Genomic DNA, 22,580 nt, shown 5'->3' with positions numbered 1-22,580 from the left:
ACGTTTATATTAACGAAATAAAAATTAATTAAGAAGAGAGAGAAGTTTCTCCACACCCATCCGAGCATTCTGACCTGTTGTAGATGCTCTCGTAGAACCTCTTGCTCGGCATGAAGATGTGAACGGTAGGGAAGGTCAGCTCCAGAGTGTAGCGGGAGGCGGCCAGCGTCTGGCTCTGGAACTCGGCCATCTCCTCGGGGTCCCCTGGGATGACCATCTTTGAGAGGAAGAGGAAAGGAGGATGGTACCCACAGAACGTCTGCAGCTTAGGGCTGAACCGTTGAGGTCTCCTTGGTACTCTCTGAGCTCGATATGTTTTCTTGCAGACGTTCCATGACCCAACTATGCAACATCGTCAGGGCTAGAAGGCAGTAGGATTTGCTTTTTCTTTATGTAGCGGCTTGTCCTGCCAGTGTTGGTATGTGCTGTCAAGCAGCACCTTCTAGCACTGATGATGTTGCTTAGTTGGGTAATGAAATGTCGGCAAGAAAACCACCAAGCTCAGAAACCACCCAGGACCCCACAGTCCTCCTCTCCTTCCTCTTTGCAAACACCACTCCCTATTGCACTGATGACACTACTTAGTTGGGTAATGAAACGCCAGCAAGAAAACCACAAAGCTCAGAGAGCACCCAGGACCCCAACAGAAGAGGATAAGAAGTAAAGGTACCCCCCCACACACACACCAATAAACCTAGAGAAAGGGATCGATCAAGGGGGCACAACTTTGGGGTGGGGTGGGGGAGCTTTGGGGGAGGGCCTGTTCTCCGAGAAATTCTGGGAGTGGAAGTCTTCCTCTCTTAAAGCTTGCTGGCTGAGGAATTCTGGGAGTGGAAGTCTTCCTCTCTTAAAGCTTGCTGGCTGGGGAATTCTGGGAGTGGAAGTCCTCCCCACTTAAAGCCTGCTGGCTGGGAAATTCTGGGAGTGGAAGTCTTCCTCTCTTAAAGTCTGCTGGCTGGGGAATTCTGGGAGTGGAAATCCTCCCCTCTTAAAGTCTGCTGGCTGGGGAATTCTGGGAGCAGAAGTCCTCCCCTCTTAAAGCCTGCTGGCTGAGGAATTCTGGGAGTGGAAATCCTCCCCTCTTAAAGTCTGCTGGCTGGGGAATTCTGGGAGTGGAAATCCTCCCCTCTTAAAGTCTGCTGGCTGGGGAATTCTGGGAGCAGAAGTCCTCCCCTCTTAAAGCATGCTGGCTGGGGAATTCTGGGAGTGGAAGTCCTCCCCTCTTAAAGCATGCTGGCTGGGGAATTCTGGGAGTGGAAGTCCTCCCCTCTTAAAGCATGCTGGCTGGGGAATTCTGGGAGTGGAAGTCCTCCCCTCTTAAAGCATGCTGGCTGGGGAATTCTGGGAGTGGAAGTCCTCACACATAAAAAGATGCTGGCTGGGGAATTGAAGTCCACCCATCTTAAAGCCACCGAAACTGAGAAACGTGTCTGTATTCGATAGTTTTTGCCAGAGCCTCAGGAGCCTGCAATTTTGGCTCTCCTGGGTCAAAGCCCAGCATGCTGCCTCCTGCCCCCCCCACCCGCCCAACGGATGGGGCAGCCAAGAAGTCTCTCACCTCCTCAGTCTCGTACATCGTCCGCTTGGAGGAGAAGGGCGACGGCTCCGGCTGCTTCAGCTCACAGGGGCTTTCGACCGTCGACAGCTCCACCTCTTCGGCGACTGCCAGCGCCAAATCCCAAGGGGCCTCCGTGGGCGTTGGGCAGAAGGTCAAGATGAGCCTGCCAAGGAGAGGAGAGGAGACAGCTGGAATCCCCTACACCAGTCATAACATAACATAACATAACATAATAACAGAGTTGGAAGGGACCTTGGAGACCTTCTAGTCCAACCCCCTGCCCAGGCAGGAAACCCTACACCATCTCAGACAAATGGTTATCCAACGTCTTCTTAAAAATTTCCAGTATTGGAGCATTCACAACTTCTGCAGGCAAGTCGTTCCACTGATTGATTGTTCTCACTGTCAGGAAATTTCTCCTTAGTTCTAAGTTGAATCTCTCCTTGATGAGTTTCCACCCATTGCTTCTTGTCCTGCCCTCAGGTGCTTTGGAGAATAGCTTGACTCCCTCTTCTTTGTGGCAACCCCTGAGATATTGGAAGACTGCTATCATGTCTCCCCTAGTCCTTCTTTTCGTTAAACTAGACATACCAAGTTCCTGCAACCGTTCTTCATATGTTTTAGCCTCCAGTCCCCTAATCATCTTGGTTGCTCTTCTCTGCACTCTTGCTAGAGTCTCAGCATCTTTTTTACATCGTGGCGACCAAAACTGGATGCAGTGTGGCTAACCGCTTTTTTTCCTCGGGTGCCAAAAGTGTGCATGTGCACACGATAGCGTGCCCACGTGCGCCCACAGCCATAATGCAATGCCCCCTGCATGCCACGCGCATGTGCACACAACCCCCACCCCCCGCAGGCATGTACGACCCCCCCCCATGCTCCCCAACCTCTGCATATGTGCATACAACACACACCCATTTTGGTCCTAGCAGGCCACCCTGAAGCCTCTGGAGGCGGGGAAACGGCCTGTTTCTGGACTTCCGGTAAGCCCATTTTTCGCCCTCCCAGAGCCTCTGCACAAGCCCTGTACTTCCCTGGCATCCAAAACGGGCCCTGTGGAGACTCCTGGGAGGGGAGGGGCGGCATCTTCCACATGCGGAGCAGAGACCTGAAAATCAGCTGGCCGGCGGGTGGCGCATGTGTGGTGGAGCTGACCTAGGGTGAGGGCTCGTGTGCCCGCAGAAATGGCTCCACCTGCCACCTGTGGCACACGTGTCATAGGTTCGCCATCACGGCCCTATGCCATTCCTCCCCGTCCTGGAGTTTCAGTTGTGGGGCTATGGAAAGCCCCGATCTCTTTGTGCCAGGAACGCTCTCTCGGCTCCATTCACGAGAAACTTACTTAGGAAGGAGGTACTTCTTCCCTCCGCCTCTGGCCAGCAAGTCTGGGGCTTTGCTCACCCGAAAACAAGGCACCGACAGCGCCTCGCCATCTTCATAAATGCCTGGGTAGCAGAAGAACAGAGGCCGCCGGGGGCGGGGTTAAGCAAGTCATCAGCCTAGAATCAATAAAAGGTAAAGGTAAAGGTTCCCCTCGCACATATGTGCTAGTCGTTCCCGACTCTAGGGGGCGGTGCTCATCTCTGTTTCAAAGCCGATGTCGTGTCCCACTCCTCCGCTGACGGCCGGGTCAGGGAAATCCGAATCAGGCGTGCCTCTGCAGCTCTGCCAAAGTCCTAGCAAAGTCCTCAGGGCAGGCAGGAGACCAGAAAGTGACTTCAGCAAGATATGTTTAGACTTTGCCTGACTCAGAGAATGCCAGAAAGCAGGTCCTTTATATAGGCCATGGGGTGTGGCTCCATGACTCAGCACTTATCCAGGCCTGCCCCTCCCTTCCTTCTGTTGCCTCCGCCTATCAAGTCTTCTGACGCGAGGGTCACTCCAGTCTGCAGCTGTTGGCAATTGACCTCCCTCAGGCTCACATGCTGTGGAGGAGGGGGAGGGGTCTAGTTGCTCCGTTTGCCTGGGCATGGAGCCAGAGCTGGGGGCTGGAGATACTTCCTCCTCTTCAGCCTGTCTGGGCATGGAGCCAGGGCTGGGGCCGGGAGGCATACTAGGACATTCCCCCGTGTTCGGAAGCAGATAAGAAGGCCCCGGCTGTGGTGAGATCGGACGAGACACAACAGCCGAAGAGCCAGCACTGATGGAAGACATCTCCGTGGTCATGTGTCCGGCATGACTCAATGCCAAAGGCTCACGGAATGATGTTCCCTTCCCACCAAAGGTGGTTCCTATTTTTCTACTTGCGTTTTTTACCTGCTTTCGAACTGCTAGGTTGGCAGAAGCTGGAACAAGTAATGGGAGCTCACCCCGTTACGCGGCAGCACTAGGGATTCGAACCGCTGAACTGCTGAGCTTTTGATCGACAAGCTCAGCATCTTAGCCACTGAGTCACCCTGTTAGAATTAATACTTACGGGACCGCCTACTGCCACCGTTTGCCTCCCACCGTTTGCCTCCCACCGACCCGTGCGCTCTCACAGAGAGGGACTCCTTAGGGTGCCGTCAGCCAAGCAATGTCGGCTGGCGGCCCCCAGGGGAAGGGCCTTCTCTGTGGGGGCTCCGACCCTGTGGAACGAACTTCCCCCTGGACTTCGACAACTTCCTGACCTTCGGACCTTTCGCCGCGAGCTTAAGACGTACCTATTTTTCCGCGCGGGACTGGCATAGAATTTTCAGATGTTTTTATGGGTTTTTAATTTTTAATTAGTTTTTTGGGATTTTAAATGTATTTTAAATTTGGGCCAAATTTGAATAAGTTTTTTAGCTACTGTTTTTATCTGTATTGTGTGTATTTGATTGTTGTTTTTATTTGGCTGTTCACCGCCCTGAGTCCTTCGGGAGAAGGGCGGTATACAAATTAAATTATTATTATTATTATTATTATTATTATTATTATTATTATTATTATTATTATTAATAATAATAATAATAATAATAATAATACATACTCACAAATGCTCCAACCTCTCTTGGATTCCGTGGGCTTTTAATCTAGCGCCAATTTAGCCCTGAACATCTCTCAGCTAAATTCCTTGTCTGTAGGGCTCGAGCAAAATAGGTAGCCCTCAATTCGCAACGACAACTGAGCCCAAAATTTCTGTTGCTAAGCGAGACAGTTATTAAGTTTTTTTTTTAGTTTTTTTGTTTACATTTACACCCCGCCCTTCTCCGAAGACTCAGGGCGGCTTATAGTGTATAAGGCAATTAAGTGAGTCCTGTCCCATTTTTACGACCTGCCTTGCCACAGTGAACCACTGCTGTTGCTAAGTTAGTAACACGGTCGTTAAGTGAAACCTGGCTTCCCCATCGACTTTGTCAGAAGGTCGCCAAAGGGGGATCACAAGAGCCCAGGACAATGCAACCGTCGTAAGTACGAGCCAGTTCCCAAGGATCTGAATTTTGATCAGTGTGACCGTTGGGGATGCTGAAATGGTTCTAAGTATGGCAAATCGTCCACTTTTAATCGCGATTAAACATGAAAACAGGTAAGAAAATTAAATCCTTCTGGATAAGAATTTGGTGGATTATGCAAAATGTTTTGAAGAAGCAGATAAAGTTCTTGCCGCAATTTTTCCTTTCGGGAATAATAACAGACTGTACAGTGATTGAGACTAAATTGATTTTGAACTTAATAACAGCAGCAAGACTGTTGATTGGACAATACTGGAAGAAAAAAGAAGTACCCACAATAGAAGAATGGATATTGAAAGTTTCCAATTTGGCTGAGATGGCTAAAATCTCAGCCTTCTTGAAAGACAGTACTCAAGAAAAATATCTAAACAAATGGAAGAATTGGATTGATTATATTCAAAATAGGTATCAGATTAAGAGATTTCAGATTGCTTTTGAATGAAGGATTTTGTTTTTGACTTTAATGGAAGAAGTCAGGTTATGTGAAAGAGAAGGATTATAATTGTGTTTGATTCCAAAAATTTAATGTATGAATGTTTGTTTATTGAACTATACCTTGTGTTTGCTCCGGGAAGTCGGGGGGAGGGGGGTTTTAGAGGGAGGTGGGAGGGGAAAAATGTATTTGTTTTTGTAAAACTTTTTCAATAATAAAAAACAAAACAAAACATGAAAACAGGTCACTTTTTTTCAATGCTGTCGTTAACTCTGAACCATGACGAAACAAATGGTTGTAAGTCGAGGACTACCTGTCTGGAGCTTCTAGTCCCAGATGTCCTGGCAGCTGCACTAACTGCCCTATCGTCGACTTCTTCCTGGGGAAGAAGGAAAGCCGGGAAGCAACCAAAACCCACCTCTTCAACTCACCGTGCAAGTCTGTCAGGGTGACCTCTAACTTAGTGGGACCCGTCGGCTCCAAATCGGTGCGCAGCTCGACGCCGGCCAGGTCCAGCCGCAAACGCTCCGCGCGCACCGCCTTCTCGGCCCAGGCGCGCCTCTCAGCCCAGGCGCGGAGGTCCGGGATGGGGAACTGGAGAAGCAGGGAGGCTTTGGGGGCGACCAGCTGCACGTTGGCCTGCCATCGGGCAGCCGGGGGGAAACCTGGCTGGCACCAGTAAGGGGAAGACAAAGAGAAGACAACCTCAGCGGGGTAGGAGAAGGAGGAGCCGCCCGCTCGAGCCACCGGGCCACCTCCCCTCCGCCTTACCACGGGTTCTTCGGGAGGGTAGCCACCCGGCCGGGACGGCACCATGGCGGGCTGCAAGAGGGAACAGAGACGATCCAGCGTACCCAGGTCCACTTCGGAGAGGAACTCGGCCAGCTCTACCGCCAGCTCCACCTTCAGCTTGGACGCGGCCCCTTTCGCCAGGGCGCTCTGCGAGGACGGCATAAAAGAGGGATGTCAAACTCAAGGCCAGGGGGACAGCTCCGGCGCCCTGGAAACAGCGAAGGGCCAGACAGCGAAAAAGGGAGCTCGGGAGGGCCGTGGGCGGCCCTTGTGAGCTCTGTTTTCGCTGGCAGAGGGCTGCAGGAGGCCATGGCCGCTCGGGAGCCCGTTTTCACTAGCAGGCGCTTCCAACACGAGTGACGTCAAACTGGCCACGGCCACCCTGCCCCCCTTCCCCGCCCCCCCGAGGTCAAACACAACCCTGATGCTGCCCTCAATGAAATCAAGTTTGACACTCCTGGCATAAAAGGTCAGGCTGGAGCAGATCTCTCAACCTTGGGAACTGTTGTGGTCTGCCAGCAGCCTGCGGAGCTGGCAACCGAGTCGGACAGCGATGAGGCTGAGGTGAGGCCAGGGCCATCGGGAAGTGAGGTGCCGACTCCAGAGCCTCCAGAGACTGATAGTAGTGAGGCAGAGGAACAGGAGGAGCCTGTTCCTAAGGCACGCATGAGAAGAGCTGCCAGAGGACAAGAGCAGCTAAAGCAAAGGGGACGACTTGGGAGTAAGGCCAGGAGATGATTGGCCCCTCCTATAAGGCTTAAAACAGACCAGCAACGGCGTTTGAGCTTTGCTGGAAAACAACATTGTAGCTGCATCTTCTGCTTCGTCCTCTGCTTCGTGTACGTCTTTGTTTTTGTGGGTTCTGGACGTTAGCAAGGAAGGGCCTTTGGCAGTTTGCCTAATTGGACTAAGGTTTGTGAGATAACTGAGGAATTTGTGTTGGGAGGCATTTGTTTTACTTTTGAGTTGAACGACAGTGGGAATGAAGTAATTCCCAGCTGTTTGAATGAAGTTTGTTTGGTTGTTTCACGGACTGAGTTTCCCACCACCTACTTGGGCCTGGGTCACAACAGGAACTTGAAAGACAGGTGGACTTCAATTTCCAGAATTCCCCAGCCGGCAAGTTAAGAACCGCTAGTCTAAACGTCCAAGGGATGGGCTGGCTGAGCAACTCTGGGAGTTGAAGCCCACAAGTCTTAAAAGAGCCAAGTTTGCAGATCCCTGCCCTAGGGCGATGCCTCACCTGCCTACAGAAATGGCTCCATCTGCCACCTGTGGCACGCATCACGGGTGTAGGAGCTCTACTTCAGACACGCCCAGCAAGACCTCCAACTCCAAAATTCCCCCAAACCCAACCAGCCTGCAAACCTTGGAGGACGGCAGTTTCTCCAAGTGCTTGGACCGGATCCGTGCGCAGGGCTGAGGCGCCTGGCTGTAGGGAACGGGTCCTGGGGTGGGAAAGACCAGCAGCTAGAAGAGAACGAGACACAGAAAATCAGCGTTGACCTTGCGCTGTTTGGGACTCGCTACGCAGCTTCCTCGCAACCGGACAGCAATAAAGGGAACAGGGATGGGAAGGCATCGGACCAGGAGGATGGATCGGGAGGAAAAGTCTGGAATGCCGGAGACAGATCCAAAGGCCAAGGTCATCCATCGACTCTTGAGAAAGATATAGAATAGAGTAACAGAGTTGGAAGGGACCTTGGAGGTCTTCTAGTCCAACCCCCTGCTCAGGCAGGAAACCCTACACCATCTCAGACAAATGGCCGTCCAGTCTCTTCTTAAAAACGTCCAATATTGGAGTAGTTACAACTGCTGGAGGCAAGTTGTTCCACGGATTAAATGTTCTCACTGTCAGGAAATTTCTCCTTAGTTCTAAGTTGCTTCTCTCGATTAGGATAGGATAGGATAGGATAGGATAGGATAGGATAGGATAGGATAGGATAGGATAGGATAGGATAGGATAGGAGTTGGAAGGGACCTTGGAGGTCTTCTAGTCCAACCCCCTGTTTAGGCGGGAAACCCTACATCACTTTAGACAAATGATTATCTCACATCTTCTTAAAAACTTCCAGTGTTGGAGCATTTACAACTTCTGATGCCAAGTTTTTCCACTGGTTAATTGTTTTGGCAGGAAATTCCTCTTAGTTCTAAGTTGCTTCTCTCCTTGATTAGTTTCCACCCATTGTTTCTTGTCCTGCCTTCAGGTGCTTTGGAGAATAGCTTGACTCCCTCTTCTTTGGGGCAGCCCCTGAGATACTGGAAGACTGCTATCGAAGATTACTTGTATCTATCTGTGTTTCCCCGAAAATAAGACCCAGACTTATTTTCTTTTGGGCTCCAACACTAGGGCTTATTTTGGGGGGATGTCTTATTTTATTTGTTTTTAAGCAAAGCTGGCTGGGGAATTCTGGGAATTGAAGTCCACCAGGCTTAAAGTTGCCAAGGTTGGAGACCTCTGGACTAGATGACCTCCAGGTCCCTTCCAGCCCTGGATTATTCTCTGAAGCTGCGTCTAGTGCCAGGTTTGTAATCCTTCCTTCCTCTGCTTTTTCCTTCCTTCCTTCCTCCCTCCCTCCCTCCCTTTCTTTCTTTCTTTCTTTCTTTCTCTTTCTCTCTAAAACGAACCTCTCCCACACCCCTCCGTTTTTTTGCCTAGCAGGTTTCAGGGAAGCCTGCTGGGAGCAAACACAGACTCCCCCCACCCCCGTTAAAAAAAAGGCTCAAACGATCGCGTGCCACAGCTGTGATCCTCGGAGCCTTTTTTTTTTAACCTTTTAAAAGCATTTTTTTACAACCTATTCGGGCAATAAGTTGTAAAAAATGCTTTTAAAAGGTTAAAAAAGGCTCTGACAATCACAGCTGTGGCACGCGATCGTCAGAGCCTCTTTTTTTTTAACCTTTTAAAAGCAGAAGTAAGGAAACCAGGGCGGTGGGTGGAGCTTGGCTCGGCCATCGCTACCGGATCACCGAACTACTGTCCACGATCACTACCTGATTGTGCAATCTGGTCCGATCCAGGAGCATTTCACCCCTGCTCTGAGGTAAGCCTGTGTGGGGCAGCTCCACCCCCTCTTCACCTGACCTCAGGTCAGTGGCACCGCCAGCAACCAGGTGGGATGGGTGGCTGGCCAGCTACCCAGGTGCTTAAGTAGGGCTTATTTTGGGGGTAGGGCTTATATTAAAAGGTAAAGGTTCCCCTCACACATATGAGCTAGTCGTTCCCGACTCTAGGGGGCGGTGCTCATCCCTGTTTCAAAGCCAAACAGCCAGCGCTGTCCAAAGACGTCTCCGTGGTCATGTGGCCGGCATGACTCAACGCCAAAGGCGCACGGAACGCTCTTCTCTTCCCACCAAAGGTGGTCCCTATTTTTCTACTTGCATTTTTTACCTGCTTTCAAACTGCTAGGTTGGCAGAAGGTGGGACAAGTCACGGGAGCTCCTTAGCCGTTATGCGGCACTAGGGGTTCGAACCGCTGAGCTGCCGACCTTTCGATTGACAAGCTTAGCATCTTAGCCACTGAGCCACCAGGGCTTATATTAGGCACATGCATAAAAAGCATGCTAGGGCTTATTTTCAGGATAGGTCTTATTTTTTTGGGGGGGAAGGGTATTAAATGTCCTTCTCTTTCACATCCAGGAAGAAAACACCCCAACCTCTCCTGCGTAGGTGAGGCTGCCCCCTCCCCAAAGGTACTCCCCCGCCCCTGCTCCACACCTGAGTGTATTCGGGTTTTCCCGTCCTTCTGCTGGCTGACCAAAGGCACTCCAAGATCTCCAGAAGGCCGAAGGAGGCGTCCCAGTTGAGCCCACGCAGCTGCTTAGAAGCCTTGCGTTCACAGGTGAGCTGGACCGCAGCCCCGGTCAGCCTGGAAGATGGAAAAAGACCCCCGAATGCAGCTCAGAAAAAGAGCAGGATAGAGGGGCAAATTTAAGAGGAGGAAAAATCCCTGTCTATTCGCCTTAGGGGTGGTCTTTCTCCACCTAGACAGCTTTAAGATGGGTGGACTTCAATTCCCAGAATTCCCCAGTCAGCACAGCTGGCTGAGGAATTCTGGGAGTTGAAGTCCACTTTTCTTAAAGATACTAAGATTGAGAAACACTGAGTAGCTGGGGAACTCTGGGAATTGAAGTCCACTTTTCTCAAAGTTTCTAAGGATGGAAAACACTGACTGGCTAGGGAATTCTGGGAGTTGAAGTCCACCTTTCTTAAAGTTGCTAAGGGCAGGAAGCACTGAATGGCTGGGGAATTCTGGAAGTTGAAGTTCTCTTATTTTAAAGTTGCTAAGGATGGAAAACACTGAGGAATTCTGGGAGTTGAAGTCCACCTTTCTTAAAGTTGCTAAGATTGAGAAACACTGAGTGGCTAGGAAATTCTGGGAATTGAAGTCCACCTTTCTTAAAGTTGCTAAGGTCGGGTGACACTGACTGGCTGGGGAATTCTGGGAGTTGAAGTCCACCTTTCTTAAAGATGCTAGGGATAGAAAACACTGATTGGATGGGGAATTCTGGGAGTTGAAGTCCACCTTTCTTAAAAATGCTAGGGATAGAAAACACCGATTGGATGGGGGATTCTGGGAGTTGACGTCCACCTTTCTACAAGTTGCTAAGAATGGGAGACACCGAATGGCTGGGGAATTCTGGGAGTCGAAGTTCTCTTATTTTAAGGTTGCTAAGGATAGAAAACACTGACTGGCTGGGGAATTCTGGGAGTAGGAGCCCACCCATCTTAAAGTATCTAAGGACGGGAAACCCTGGATGAAACTCACCTGACGTGGCTGCGTGGAATGGCCTCCTCAAAGCAGTGGCGCAGGGGATAAAAATCCCGGCCTCCGAAGGCTGCGTCCTTTAGGCCCCCCAGCTGGGAGAAGAACCGCTGAGCGACCACCAGAGAGAGGACATTCGAGGGGAAAAACCCAGGTGGCTGATGAAGAAGGGTCAAGGTCAGGCCCCCGATAGTCACCCGCAGCAGCATCTCGGGACGCTGGCCGTCCAAGGAGGGGGGCGGCAAGGGGCCAGCCTTGCCTGAAAAGGAAGAAGGAAAAAAAAGGGAATTGGGATGCTGAGAGTTGAAGCCCACACCTGCTGAGATGGAGAAACACTGAGCTGGCAGTCCACAATCCAATGGGGGATTCTGGGAGATTTAAGTCCACATCCCCCAGATAGGGAAGAAGTAGGGAGGAGGGGGAGAAAGGAAGGGGAAGTAGAGAAGGAGCAGGGGAGGAGAGAAGAAAGTAGGGAGGATGAAAGAAGGGAGGAAGAGGAGTGAGAAGAAGAAAGGATTGCTGTGAAAAAGGAAAAGTTGAAATGGAAGAAAGGCAACTCTGAATATATGTGAATATATTAGGATTAAAAATTGAAACAGTTTACAAAAAAAAAAACGAAAGAGAATGAATCCTAATAAAAATGGAGAAATTAGAACTCGAGGGCGAAAGAAAGACGCGACCGAGTGAAATGAGCAAGGAAATAGTAGGATAGGAATAAAAATTATGAAAAAAGAATATTCCGGCAAAAATTGTAACTAAGTAAAACTTATTTGAATATATCGAATTGTATAAGATATGACATGGCCAATATTCTGTCCATAAACTAGGTATGTCTTTTAAGCCTTATGGGAGGGGCCAATCATCGCTTGGCCTTACTCCAGAGTTGTCCTCTCTGCTTGAGCTGCTCTTGCCTTCTGGCAGCTCTTCTCATGCGTGCATTAGGAACAGGCTCCTCCTGTTCCTCTGCCTCACTACTATCAGTCTCTGGAGGCTCTGGAGTCCGCACCTCACTTCCCAATGGCCCTGGCCCCACCTCAGCCTCATCGCTGTCCGACTCCATTGCTAGCTCCGGAGGTTGCTGGCGGACCACAACACTACCCTGTGGTCAGGTGATCAAAATCCAGCCAACCGACTCGTATTTATGACGGTTGCAGCGTCCCGGGGGTCGAGTGATTCAGTTCTGACGAGCAAAGTCAAGGGGGAAGCCAGATTCACTCAACCACCGGGTGTGCTCGCTTAATATCTGCGGTGAGTCACTCAACCACGGCGGCAAAAAAAGGTCGTAAAACAGGGCAAAATTCACTTAGCAACTGTCTCGTTTAGAAATGGAAATTTTAGGCTCGACTCTAGGTGCAAATCAAAAACTACCTGTATAATTATTATTATTATTATTTTTAAAAAAAGGAAGTTTAACTGTATTTCATGCAGCATTCAGATGCTCAGCCTAGGAAACCAGGAAGAATCGTATCCCAACCCTAGGACTTTCTCCCCATCTTATCCCAGCCCCCCTACTCTCCCCACCCCCAGGAGAAAATTGCAGGAAAGCGACCTTACTTGGTATCTTATTGAGACCTGGCAGGGTTGAGGCAAACGGCAGCCGTCTGTAACGCCGGGGGCTTCCTAGGCTCAGCTGCAGGGAAAAAAGATTAATTTGAACGTGGTTTTTTTTTATTATTCAAAAAGTTTTACAGAAAAAAATTTTCCCCCCTTTCCCGCCACGTCCCCTCCCCCCTCCCTTCACAACCCCTTTCCCCCCTCCCCCCTCCCTTCACAACCCCCCTCCCCCCCCGGCTTCCCGGAACGAGCACAAGGTATAGTTAAAAATAAAACAAACATATGCTAACAAATTTTTCGTCCCAACTTAATTATACCCCTACAATCATCAATTCTTAACTTCCCCCAAAAACAATAAAAAATAATACATCATAATCATTCAAAAACAGTCTGATAACTCTTAGTCTGCTATCTACTTTGAATATAGTCAATCCATTTTTCCCATTCCTTTAAGTATCTTTCTTGCGTATTGTCCTTCAAAAAGGCTGATATCTTCGCCATCTCAGCCAAATTGGCAACTTTCAATATCCATTCTTCTATTGTAGGTACTTCTTTTTTCTTCCAGTATTATCCTATTAGTAATCTTGCTGCTGTTATTAAATTTAAAATCAATTTAGTCTCAATTACTGTACAGTCCATAATAATAATTCCCAACAAAAAAAATTGTGGCAGGAACTTTATCTTCTTTTTCAAAACATTTTGTAAAACGTGGTTTTTTTAAATGTTGATTTTCATCTTTAGATTTTAAGCTTTGGATTGGAATGGCTGGTGTTTTAATGTCTGTCTGCTTTGTCATGTGTGATACTGTAAAGGTGCCCAGAGCCACTCGGTAGTGAGATGGGCGGCATATAAATTTAATAAATAAATGGAGGAAAGAGCATTTTCAGGAATTAACAGGGTTGGAAGGGACCTTGGAGGTCATCTAGTCCAACCCCCTGCTCAAGCAGGAAACCCCATACCATTTCTGATAGATGGCACTTATGACTGTTTGCAGCATCCCACAGTTACCAATCAACTTAGGACCGGGATATCTCCGAGACCGCCTTCTGCCACCGATAGCCTCCCAACGACCTGTGCGCTCCCACAGGGTGGGCCTTCTCAGGGTGCCATCGACCAAACAATGTCGGTTGGCGGCCCCCAGGGGGAGGGCCTTCTCTGTGGCGGCACCGGCCCTTTGGAATGAGTTGCCTCCGGGGTTACGCCAACTCCCCGACCTCCGGACCTTCAAACGTGAACTGAAGACTTTATTATTTCATCGAGCGGGACTAGCCTACGTGTAATTTTAATTGTAATTTTAAATGGGTTTTATGTCGGTCTAAGACCATTTTAGTTGATTTGGCCTACTAAATATTTGTTTTTAAATTCTTTCAAATTTGTTATTTATTTTTTGTATTTTAATATGGCTGTAAACCGCCCTGAGTCCTTCGGGAGAAGGGCAGTATAGAAATTAAATTATAAATAAATAAAAATTATAAATAAATAAACTAACAATCAGACAATCAGTTTTTCATTTAGAATAACAAGAGTTGGAAGGGACCTCAGAGGTCTTCTAGTCCAACCCACTGCTCAAGCAGGAGACCCTATACCATTTCAGACAGATGGCTTATCCAGTCTCTTAAAAATCTTCAGTGATGGAGGGCATCCACAACATCTGGTGGCAAGTCATTCCATTGGTTAATTGTCCTCAATGTCAGAAAATTCCTTCTTAGTTCCAGGTTGCTTCTCTCCTTGATTAGTTTCCATCCATTGCTTCTTGTTCTACCCTCAGGTGCTTTGGAGAATAGCTTGATTCCCTTTTCTTTGAGCAGCCCCTCAAGTATTGGAATCCTGCTATCATGTCCCACCTAGTTCTTTTTTTCACTAGACTGGCCATACACAATTCCTACAACCGTTCTTCATATGTTTTAGTCTTCAGGCCTTTAATCATCCTAGTTGCTCTTCTCTGCACACTTTCTACAGTAGTGGCCAAAATTGTGGAAACCTTTTGGAAAAAAGTGTATTTTTGAGGTTTGATGGCTAATATCACCGCTGTTTTTTGGGGAGGAGTTTCAAAAGATAATCCTATTGCACTGCTGGAATGGCCTGGGAATAGCCCAGATCTTCACCCAATTGAACTCTATGGAGCCGACTAAAGAAACTGGTTAGTCAGAAACGACCCAGCAATAAAACCCAGTTAATTGAAGCAATCATTCAATCTTGGTTTCATGTTAGAACAGCTGCAGAACTAAAAGACTTGGTTCACTCTATGGGAAGATGTTGTAAGGCCATAATTCATGCTAAAGGTTACCCAACGAAGTATGAACTGACGTGGTGAAAAATTTTGTATATCTCATTTTTTCTAGGATGATCATTTTTGTATATCTCATTTTTGCTACATGTTTCACTTTTCTTCTTTATAACTGCTATTCTAATAGCAAATCCTTCCTAAAAGTTATTGCACTACATTATTGATTAAATGATCTTTCCATTGATATATAATTTTATGGTACTACTCCAAAAAAAAAAAAGTGGTGTTATTAGCTAGTTTTAGAAAATACACTTTTCCCAAAAGGTTTCCACGATTTTGATTATTACTGTAAGGTTACTTATTAGACTTTTGGGAGTGTTACGGTATGGTATTTTTTGGAGTATAAGATGTACCTTTTTCCCTCCCAAAAGAGGGTGAAAATCTGGGTGCGTTTTATACTCCAAATGTAGCCCCACCCAGCTTCTCCAAGGGAGGTTTCAGAGGCTGAAAGAAGCTTCAGAAAAAAAGCCTCCAAACAGAGCTTCAGAAAAGAAGCCCCCAAACAGAGCTTCAGAAAAGAAGCCCCCAAACAGAGCTTCAGAAAAGAAGCCCCCAAAAAGAGCTTCAGAAAAGAAGCCTCCAAACAGAGCTTCAGAAAAAAAGCCCCCAGAGCTTCAGAAAAGAAGCCCCCAAACAGAGCTTCAGAAAAGAAGCCCCCAAAAAGAGCTTCAGAAAAGAAGCCTCCAAACAGAGCTTCAGAAAAAAAGCCCCCAGAGCTTCAGAAAAGAAGCCCCCAAAAAGAGCTTCAGAAAAGAAGCCTCCAAACAGAGCTTCAGAAAAGAAGCCCCCAAACAGAGCTTCAGAAAAGAAGCCCCCAAACAGAGCTTCAGAAAAGAAGCCCCCAAACAGAGCTTCAGAAAAAAAGCCTCCAAACAGAGCTTCAGAAAAGAAGCCCCCAAACAGAGCTTCAGAAAAGAAGCCCCCAAAAGAAGCCCCCAAAAAGAGCTTCAGAAAAGAAGCCTCCAAACAGAGCTTCAGAAAAGAAGCCCCAAACAGAGCTTCAGAAGAAGCCCCAGAGCTTCAGAAAAGAAGCCCCCAAACAGAGCTTCAGAAAAAAGCCTCCAAACAGAGCTTCAGAAAAGAAGTCCCCAAACAGAGCTTCAGAAAAGAAGCCTCCAAACAGAGCTTCAGAAAAGAAGCTCCAAACAGAGCTTCAGAAAAGAAGCCCCAAACAGAGCTTCAGAAAAGAAGCCCCAAACAGAGCTTCAGAAAAGAAGCAAACAGAGCTTCAGAAAAGAAGCCCCCAAAAGAGCTTCAGAAAAGAAGCCTCCAAACAGAGCTTCAGAAAAAGCCCCAGAGCTTCAGAAAAGAAGCCCCAAACAGAGCTTCAGAAAAGAAGCCCCAAACAGAGCTTCAGAAAAGAAGCCTCCAAACAGAGCTTCAGAAAAAAGCCCCAAACAGAGCTTCAGAAAAGAAGCCCCAAACAGAGCTTCAGAAAAGAAGCCTCAAACAGAGCTTCAGAAAAGAAGCTCAAACAGAGCTTCAGAAAAGAAGCCTCAAACAGAGCTTCAGAAAAAGCCTCCAAACAGAGCTTCAGAAAAGAAGCCCCAAACAGAGCTTCAGAAAAAAAGCCTCCAAACAGAGCTTCAGAAAAGAAGCCTCTAAACAGAGCTTCAGAAAAGAAGCCCCAAACAGAGCTTCAGAAAAGAAGCCCCAAACAGAGCTTCAGAAAAGAAGCCCCCAAACAGAGCTTCAGAAAAAGCCCCAGAGCTCCAGAAAAGAAGCCTCTAAACAGAGCTTCAGAAAAGAAGCCCCAAACAGAGCTTCAGAAAAGAAGCCCCAAACAGAGCTTCAGAAAAGAAGCCCCCAAACAGAGCTTCAGAAAAGAAGCCCCCAAACAGAGCTTCAGAAAAAAAGCCTCCAAACAGAGCTTCAGAAAAGAAGCCCCCAAACAGAGCTTCAGAAAAAAAGCCTCCAAACAGAGCTTCAGAAAAGAAGCCCCCAAACAGAGCTTCAGAAAAGAAGCCCCCAAACAGAGCTTCAGAAAAGAAGCCCCCAAACAGAGCTTCAGAGGCTTTTTTTCTGAAGCTGTTTCGGAGGCTTTCAGAGGCAGAAATAAAAGTTTTTTTTTAAATGGAGTTTCAGAAGTTTCAGAGGCAGAAAAAAAAGGGGGTGGAAAAAAGCAAGGCACAGAGCTCACAACCAAGGAAGCTGTTGCTAAAATTCACCTCTGGGAACAGCTGATTGGGGGTATTCCAGGAGGCCCATCTACCTGCCAATCAGCTTTTTTCTTATTTTCCTCCCCAAAAACTAAGGTGCGTCTTATACTCCGAAAACATACGGGTATTTACTCTTACCGTATGATTATATAAGCTTTTGCCTTGTGCTTTAAGAGTCAATTGGAAAAACGGGCTTGGTTTGAGTGTCATCATTGCTGCATGTTCTGGGCCCCGGTGAATGCGCTTAAAGAAAGTATCCCTGAGTTACAAAGCAGTTGCAAACAACGGAGAAAAGACTGAAGGACGGCCGCAGGGAAGAGAAAAAGCCGGACAAGGCACTTACCCCTGGGGCGAAGGCTGCCGGCTGCAGGGGAGCGGTGCTGATGTCGCTGTGGACCGACGAATCCATATCGGAGAGGTCGCTGACCGAACGCAGAGACGCTACGCTGCTTGTCATGGGTGCCATGGAGAAGAACATCTCTGCAGGGGGACAGAGGGGAAACCGCTGGGAGGTTGAGCATCTGCTAGTGGGGGGACCGGGGGGGGGGATCCTTTTTTTTTTATTTCATTTTGTCACAACAGTATACACAAACATCGACATAAAAAAAACAACACATATATTCAAAATAAATATCGGATAAAAAAATATCGAATAGCATATGAGTAAATTTAGGAAATATTTTGTATTAGATATATTTCTGAAGGAGAGGGGAATTGAGAGTGTGATTATGTGTGGAGTGACTAGAGATTATAATTTAGGAATTATTTTAGATTATGATTGTTAGTTTTGATACCTTGCATTTTGTTCTGGGAAGTCGGGGTGGGGGGTAAGGGGGAGGGGAATTGGGGGGTTGAGGGTAGAGGATGGAGTGATGGTTAATGTACAGGGATTATTGAAGATGTATAAATATAATTAATGCAGGGTCGGGTCTGCCCAGTTACCATTTTAGAACGGTGGGGAGGGAGAAAAGAGGAGAGAGTAGGAGGTAGGAAAGAGGAGAAGAGGAAGGAAGAGGGGTAGAAGAGGGAGAAGGAGTGTAGGGTGGAGGGAGGAGAGGATGTAGATAAGAGAAGGAGAGGAAGGTCTGGAAAGTAGAAGAAGGTAGAAGAGGGAAGAGTGTTAAAAAGTGGGGTGGTGACTGGGCAAGCCCAACTAATTGTATATAACTGTACATTGGATGAATTATTTGATATGATTGTAAAAATAAAACTTTTTTTAAAAAACAACAACACATCATAAAAGAAATATATATATATATATATATATATATATATAAGTAAAAGTAGGCAACAGCTATGTTAATTTGATATAATGAAGGGAACAATAGGACAGGAACGGTAGGCACTATTGTGCTCTTATGCACGCCCCTTATAGTCCTCTTAGGAATGGGGGAGGTTCAATAGTAGACAGTTTTTGGTTGAAGATTTTGGGGTTTTGAGTAGAGACTATGGAGTCAGGTAGTGAGTTCCAAGCATTAACAACTGTTACAGAAGTCGTATTTTCTGCAATCAAGTTTGAAGCGGTTGACATTAAGTTTGAATCTATTGTTTGCTCTTGTATTATTGTGATTGAAGCTGAAGTAGTCTTTTACAGGAAGGATATTGCAATAGATGATTTTGTGTGTTAAACACAGGTCATGTCGGAGTCGGCGGAGTTCTAAGTTTTCTAATCCCAGGATTTCAAGTCTGGTGGCATAAGGTATTTTGTTGTTTATAGAGGAGCAGAGAACTCTTCTTGTAAAATATTTCTGGACGCATTCAAATGGGTCCTTCAGAAGGGCAGCATAAAAACCTAATAAAATCTAAATCTAATCTAAATTTAATGCCAGAGATGTGGTATGGGTTCCAGAAGGATGAGCTGTATTCAAGAATAGGTCTGGCAAATGTTTTGTATGCTCTAGTTAGTAGTGTAGAGTTTTTGGAAAAGAAGCTGCATAAAATTAGGTTTACTTTTTCTTCTTTTTTTCCTTGGTGGTCTCTCTGAGCTGGGTGGTTTTCTTGCAGACGTTTCATGACCCAGGCTAGGGAACATCATCAGTGCTAGAAAGGAGTTGGGGAGGGTGTTGAGGGGGGAGGAGGAGGAAAAGGGGGGAGGGAGGAGGAAGAGGGGGAGGAGGACGACTGTGGGGTCCTTGGCGCTCTCTGAACTTGGTTGTTTTCTTGCAGATGTTTCATGACCTGACTATGTAACGTCATCCATGTGAAGGAGTGTGGGGTTTTCATTCCACGTTTATGTACAATAACTTGCCCTGCGAGTATTTTTTTGTGATGGAGGGGGGGGGATGCTGAGGAATGATGTTTCTCCTTGGAGGTTCCTTGATCGGAGCATTGTTTTCTGCCCGATTGTTTGTCCGGTGGTAATGCCCGCTGCCTGCCGGGATTCCTTTTGGTCCGATGATGTTACTTAGCTGGGTAATAAAATGTCTGCGTGAAAACCACCAAGTTCAAAGAGCATGAAAGACCCCACATTCCTCCTCCTCCTCTTCCTCCTCTTCTACCCGCTCTTCCTCCTTTCCACAAACCCCACTCCCTTTGAAGACTGATAATGCTACCTAGTTGGGTCACGAAACATCTCGTGACATCTCGTCTGGATTACTGCAATGCTCTCTACATGGGGCTCCCCTTGAGGAGCACCCGGAGGCTCCAGTTAGTCCAGAATGCAGCTGCGCGGGTGATAGAGGGAGCCCCTCGTGGCTCCCATGTGACACCTCTCCTGCGCAGACTGCACTGGCTACCTGTGGCCTTCCGGGTGCGCTTCAAGGTTCTGGTAATGATCTTCAAAGCGCTCCCTGGCATAGGGCCGGGTTACTTACGGGACCGTCTGCTGCCACCGATTGCCTCTCACCGACCCGTGCGCTCTCACAGGGAAGGACTCCTCAGGGTGCCGTCGGCCACGCAGTGCCGACTGGCGACACCCAGGGGGAGGGCCTTTTCTGTGGGGGCTCCCACCCTCTGGAACGAACTTCCCCCAGGACTTCGCCAACTTCCTGACCTTCGAACCTTTCGCCGCGAGCTTAAGACACATCTATTTATTTGCGCAGGACTGGACTAGAATTTTAAATTTTGAATTTGGTTTTAACGGGTTTTTATTACTTTTATTGCTATTTTTAAATATTCGGCCTTATTTAATAAGTTTTTTTAATTGATGTTTTATTCTGTATTTATATGTATGTTTTTTACCAGGCTGTACACCGCCCTGAGTCCCTTGGGAGATAGGGCGGTATAAAAATGTGAATAAATAAATAAATAAATAAATAAATCTGCGGGAAAACAACCAGAAAGCACCAAGGACCCACCAGTCATCTTCTCCTCCTCCTCCTCCTCCACCTCCTCCTCCTCTCTGTATACCTCACTCCCTTCTCGCACTGAGGAGGAGGAGGAGGAGGTGGAGGAGGAGGAGGAGGAGGAGGAGGAAAGGACTGTAAGGTTTTTGGTGCTCTCTGATCTTGGTTGTTTTCTTGTAGACATTTTATTACCCAACTAGGTAATGCCATCAGTGCTAGAAGGGAGTGGGGTGTGCAGAGAGGAGGAGGAGTGGTGGGGGAAGGAGGCCCTTGGTGCTCTCTGAATTTGGTTGCTTTCTTGCAGACATTCTTCCAGACGTTTCATATCCAAACTAGGTAACATCATCAGTGCTGGTTTCAACGTTTGCTAGCTCTCGTTGTCTTTCAAAGAGGACATTGAGCAGATGGAGAGTGCAGAACATTTCTAGATTCTGCAGAGAATTTCCAAATCTGGAAACGATTGTAGGTTTCTCACCTCTTTTTTTTTTCCTATTAATTAATTGTTTATTTATTGAGCAAATTTATACAGCGCGCCCATCTCATTACATAGGTGAGTCTGGGAAGCTTACAAGCTTCTAGAGTGATCTACCATATCGTAAAAACCCATAAAAAGGGCCGGAAGAGCCGGAAGAGCTCAGGCTGTAAGGAGCCTGTTATTAGAACACAGCAGCCTGCAATTACTGCAGGTTCAAGCCCGGCCCAAGGTTGACTCAGCCTTCCATCCTTTATAAGGTAGGTAAAATGAGGATCCAGATTGTTGGGGGGGGCAATAAGTTGACTTTGTAAATATACAAATAGAATGAGACTATTGCCTTACACACTGTAAGCCGCCCTGAGTCTTCGGAGAAGGGCGGGATATAAATGCAAAAAAAAAAAAAAAAAAAGGGGGAATCTCACAGCAGTGAGAGACTTAAGAAATGGCAACTGCGTCAAAGAGATCTATTGACCCTACTGGTCTGTTGGAGAGGTGGATCTCCTTCAAGGGCTCCCTTGCCAGGACCTACCTCCGTTCTCCACTCCAGCCACCATTCCCTCCAGATGTGCAGGGGCAGATCCCAGCCCCGAATGCAGCTGCTGGCTGAGGTCTTGCTCGATCAACTTCAGGTCTTCGGAATCCAGCGGGCGGTTTTTGCTCAGCTGCTCCTGCAGAAGGCCGGATTCTTTGCCCGGGGGGCGGGGAGGGGGGGGAGAGAGAGAGAGAGAAGGAGAAGAAAAATTTAGGAAAGGGAATCTCCACAAAAGAGGAGAAAAAAATCGGGCATCACTATATTCCTTGAAATCAGTAATTTAGTATTATCGGAGTATCTTTTCTTTTATGTACACTGAGAGCATCTGCACCAAGACAAATTCCTTGTGTGTCCAATTACACTTGGCCAATAAAAAAATCTAATCTATTCTATTCTATTCTATTCTATTCTATTCTATTCTATTCTATTCTATTCTTCCATTCCATTCCATTCTATTCCATACCTTGATGAAGGTATCTTTTCTTTTATGTACACTGAGAGCGTATGCACCAAGACAAATTCCTTGTGTGTCCAATTACACTTGGCCAATAAAAAAATCTATTCTATTCTATTCTATTCTATTCTATTCTATTCTATTCTATTCTATTCTTCCATTCCATTCCATTCTATTCCATACCTTGATGAACGTATCTTTTCCTTTATGTACACTGAGAGCATATGCACCAAGACAAATTCCTTGTGTGTCCAATCACACTTGGCCAATAAAAAATTCTATTCTATTCTATTTTATTCTGCTGCACGGGTGTTGTATACATGGATCATACTTTATGTTTTCGTACATAAAGGAGTTGTTTATATAAATGAATCCTGCTGAATTATTTACTTGTGTGCTAGTTGGCTTGCTGCAAACTCTTAGCATCCCTCCTTTATTGTTTTGACAAATAGCTCAAGGCAGCAAACAGATCCATCGCACCTTCCTCCTCCTATTTTCCCCACAACAACAACCCTGTGGGGTGGGCTGGGCTGACAAAGAGTGACTGGCCCAAAATCACCCAGCTGGCTTTTATGTCTAAGGTGAGACTAGAACTCACCATCTCCTGGTGATTGGCCCAAAGTCTCCCACCTGGCGGGAGTAGAACTCACCGTCTCCTGGTTCCCAGCCAGGCACCTTCACCAGTCCGGTTCCCCTCTTCCCCAATTTGCCAAGCCACAAAGGTTGGGGACGGCTGATCTAGATCACGGGTCACCAACCTTTCGGATCTCGGGGACCACTAAATTTATAATTTTAAATCCCGTGGACCACTAATATGATCTGCCAAATGATTGGCTGGGTGGGCGTGGCAAGGTGCTCATGTGACTGGGTGGG

At 47.2% G+C, this 22,580-nt stretch overlaps 1 protein-coding gene across 1 annotated transcript in view; it reads right to left on the bottom strand.

The window, feature by feature from the left end:
• The window catches only part of ATG2A (autophagy related 2A), a 113,016-nt gene that overhangs the window by 67,056 nt on the left and 23,380 nt on the right, over window positions 1-22,580 (bottom strand). Inside the window, 11 exon segments of the mRNA XM_058160071.1 lie at window positions 75-217; window positions 1,559-1,721; window positions 2,901-3,003; window positions 5,836-6,073; window positions 6,176-6,343; window positions 7,565-7,666; window positions 9,915-10,065; window positions 10,966-11,221; window positions 12,517-12,592; window positions 17,306-17,442; window positions 21,251-21,406. Of these exon segments, the coding sequence (XP_058016054.1) occupies window positions 75-217; window positions 1,559-1,721; window positions 2,901-3,003; window positions 5,836-6,073; window positions 6,176-6,343; window positions 7,565-7,666; window positions 9,915-10,065; window positions 10,966-11,221; window positions 12,517-12,592; window positions 17,306-17,442; window positions 21,251-21,406 (1,693 nt within the window).

This window comes from Ahaetulla prasina, chromosome 17 (genome assembly GCF_028640845.1).
Source record: "Ahaetulla prasina isolate Xishuangbanna chromosome 17, ASM2864084v1, whole genome shotgun sequence".
Taxonomy (NCBI): Eukaryota; Metazoa; Chordata; class Lepidosauria; order Squamata; family Colubridae; genus Ahaetulla; species Ahaetulla prasina.
The sequence above is the reverse complement of the archived record's forward strand: the minus strand, read 5'-3'. Positions and strand labels throughout refer to the sequence as shown.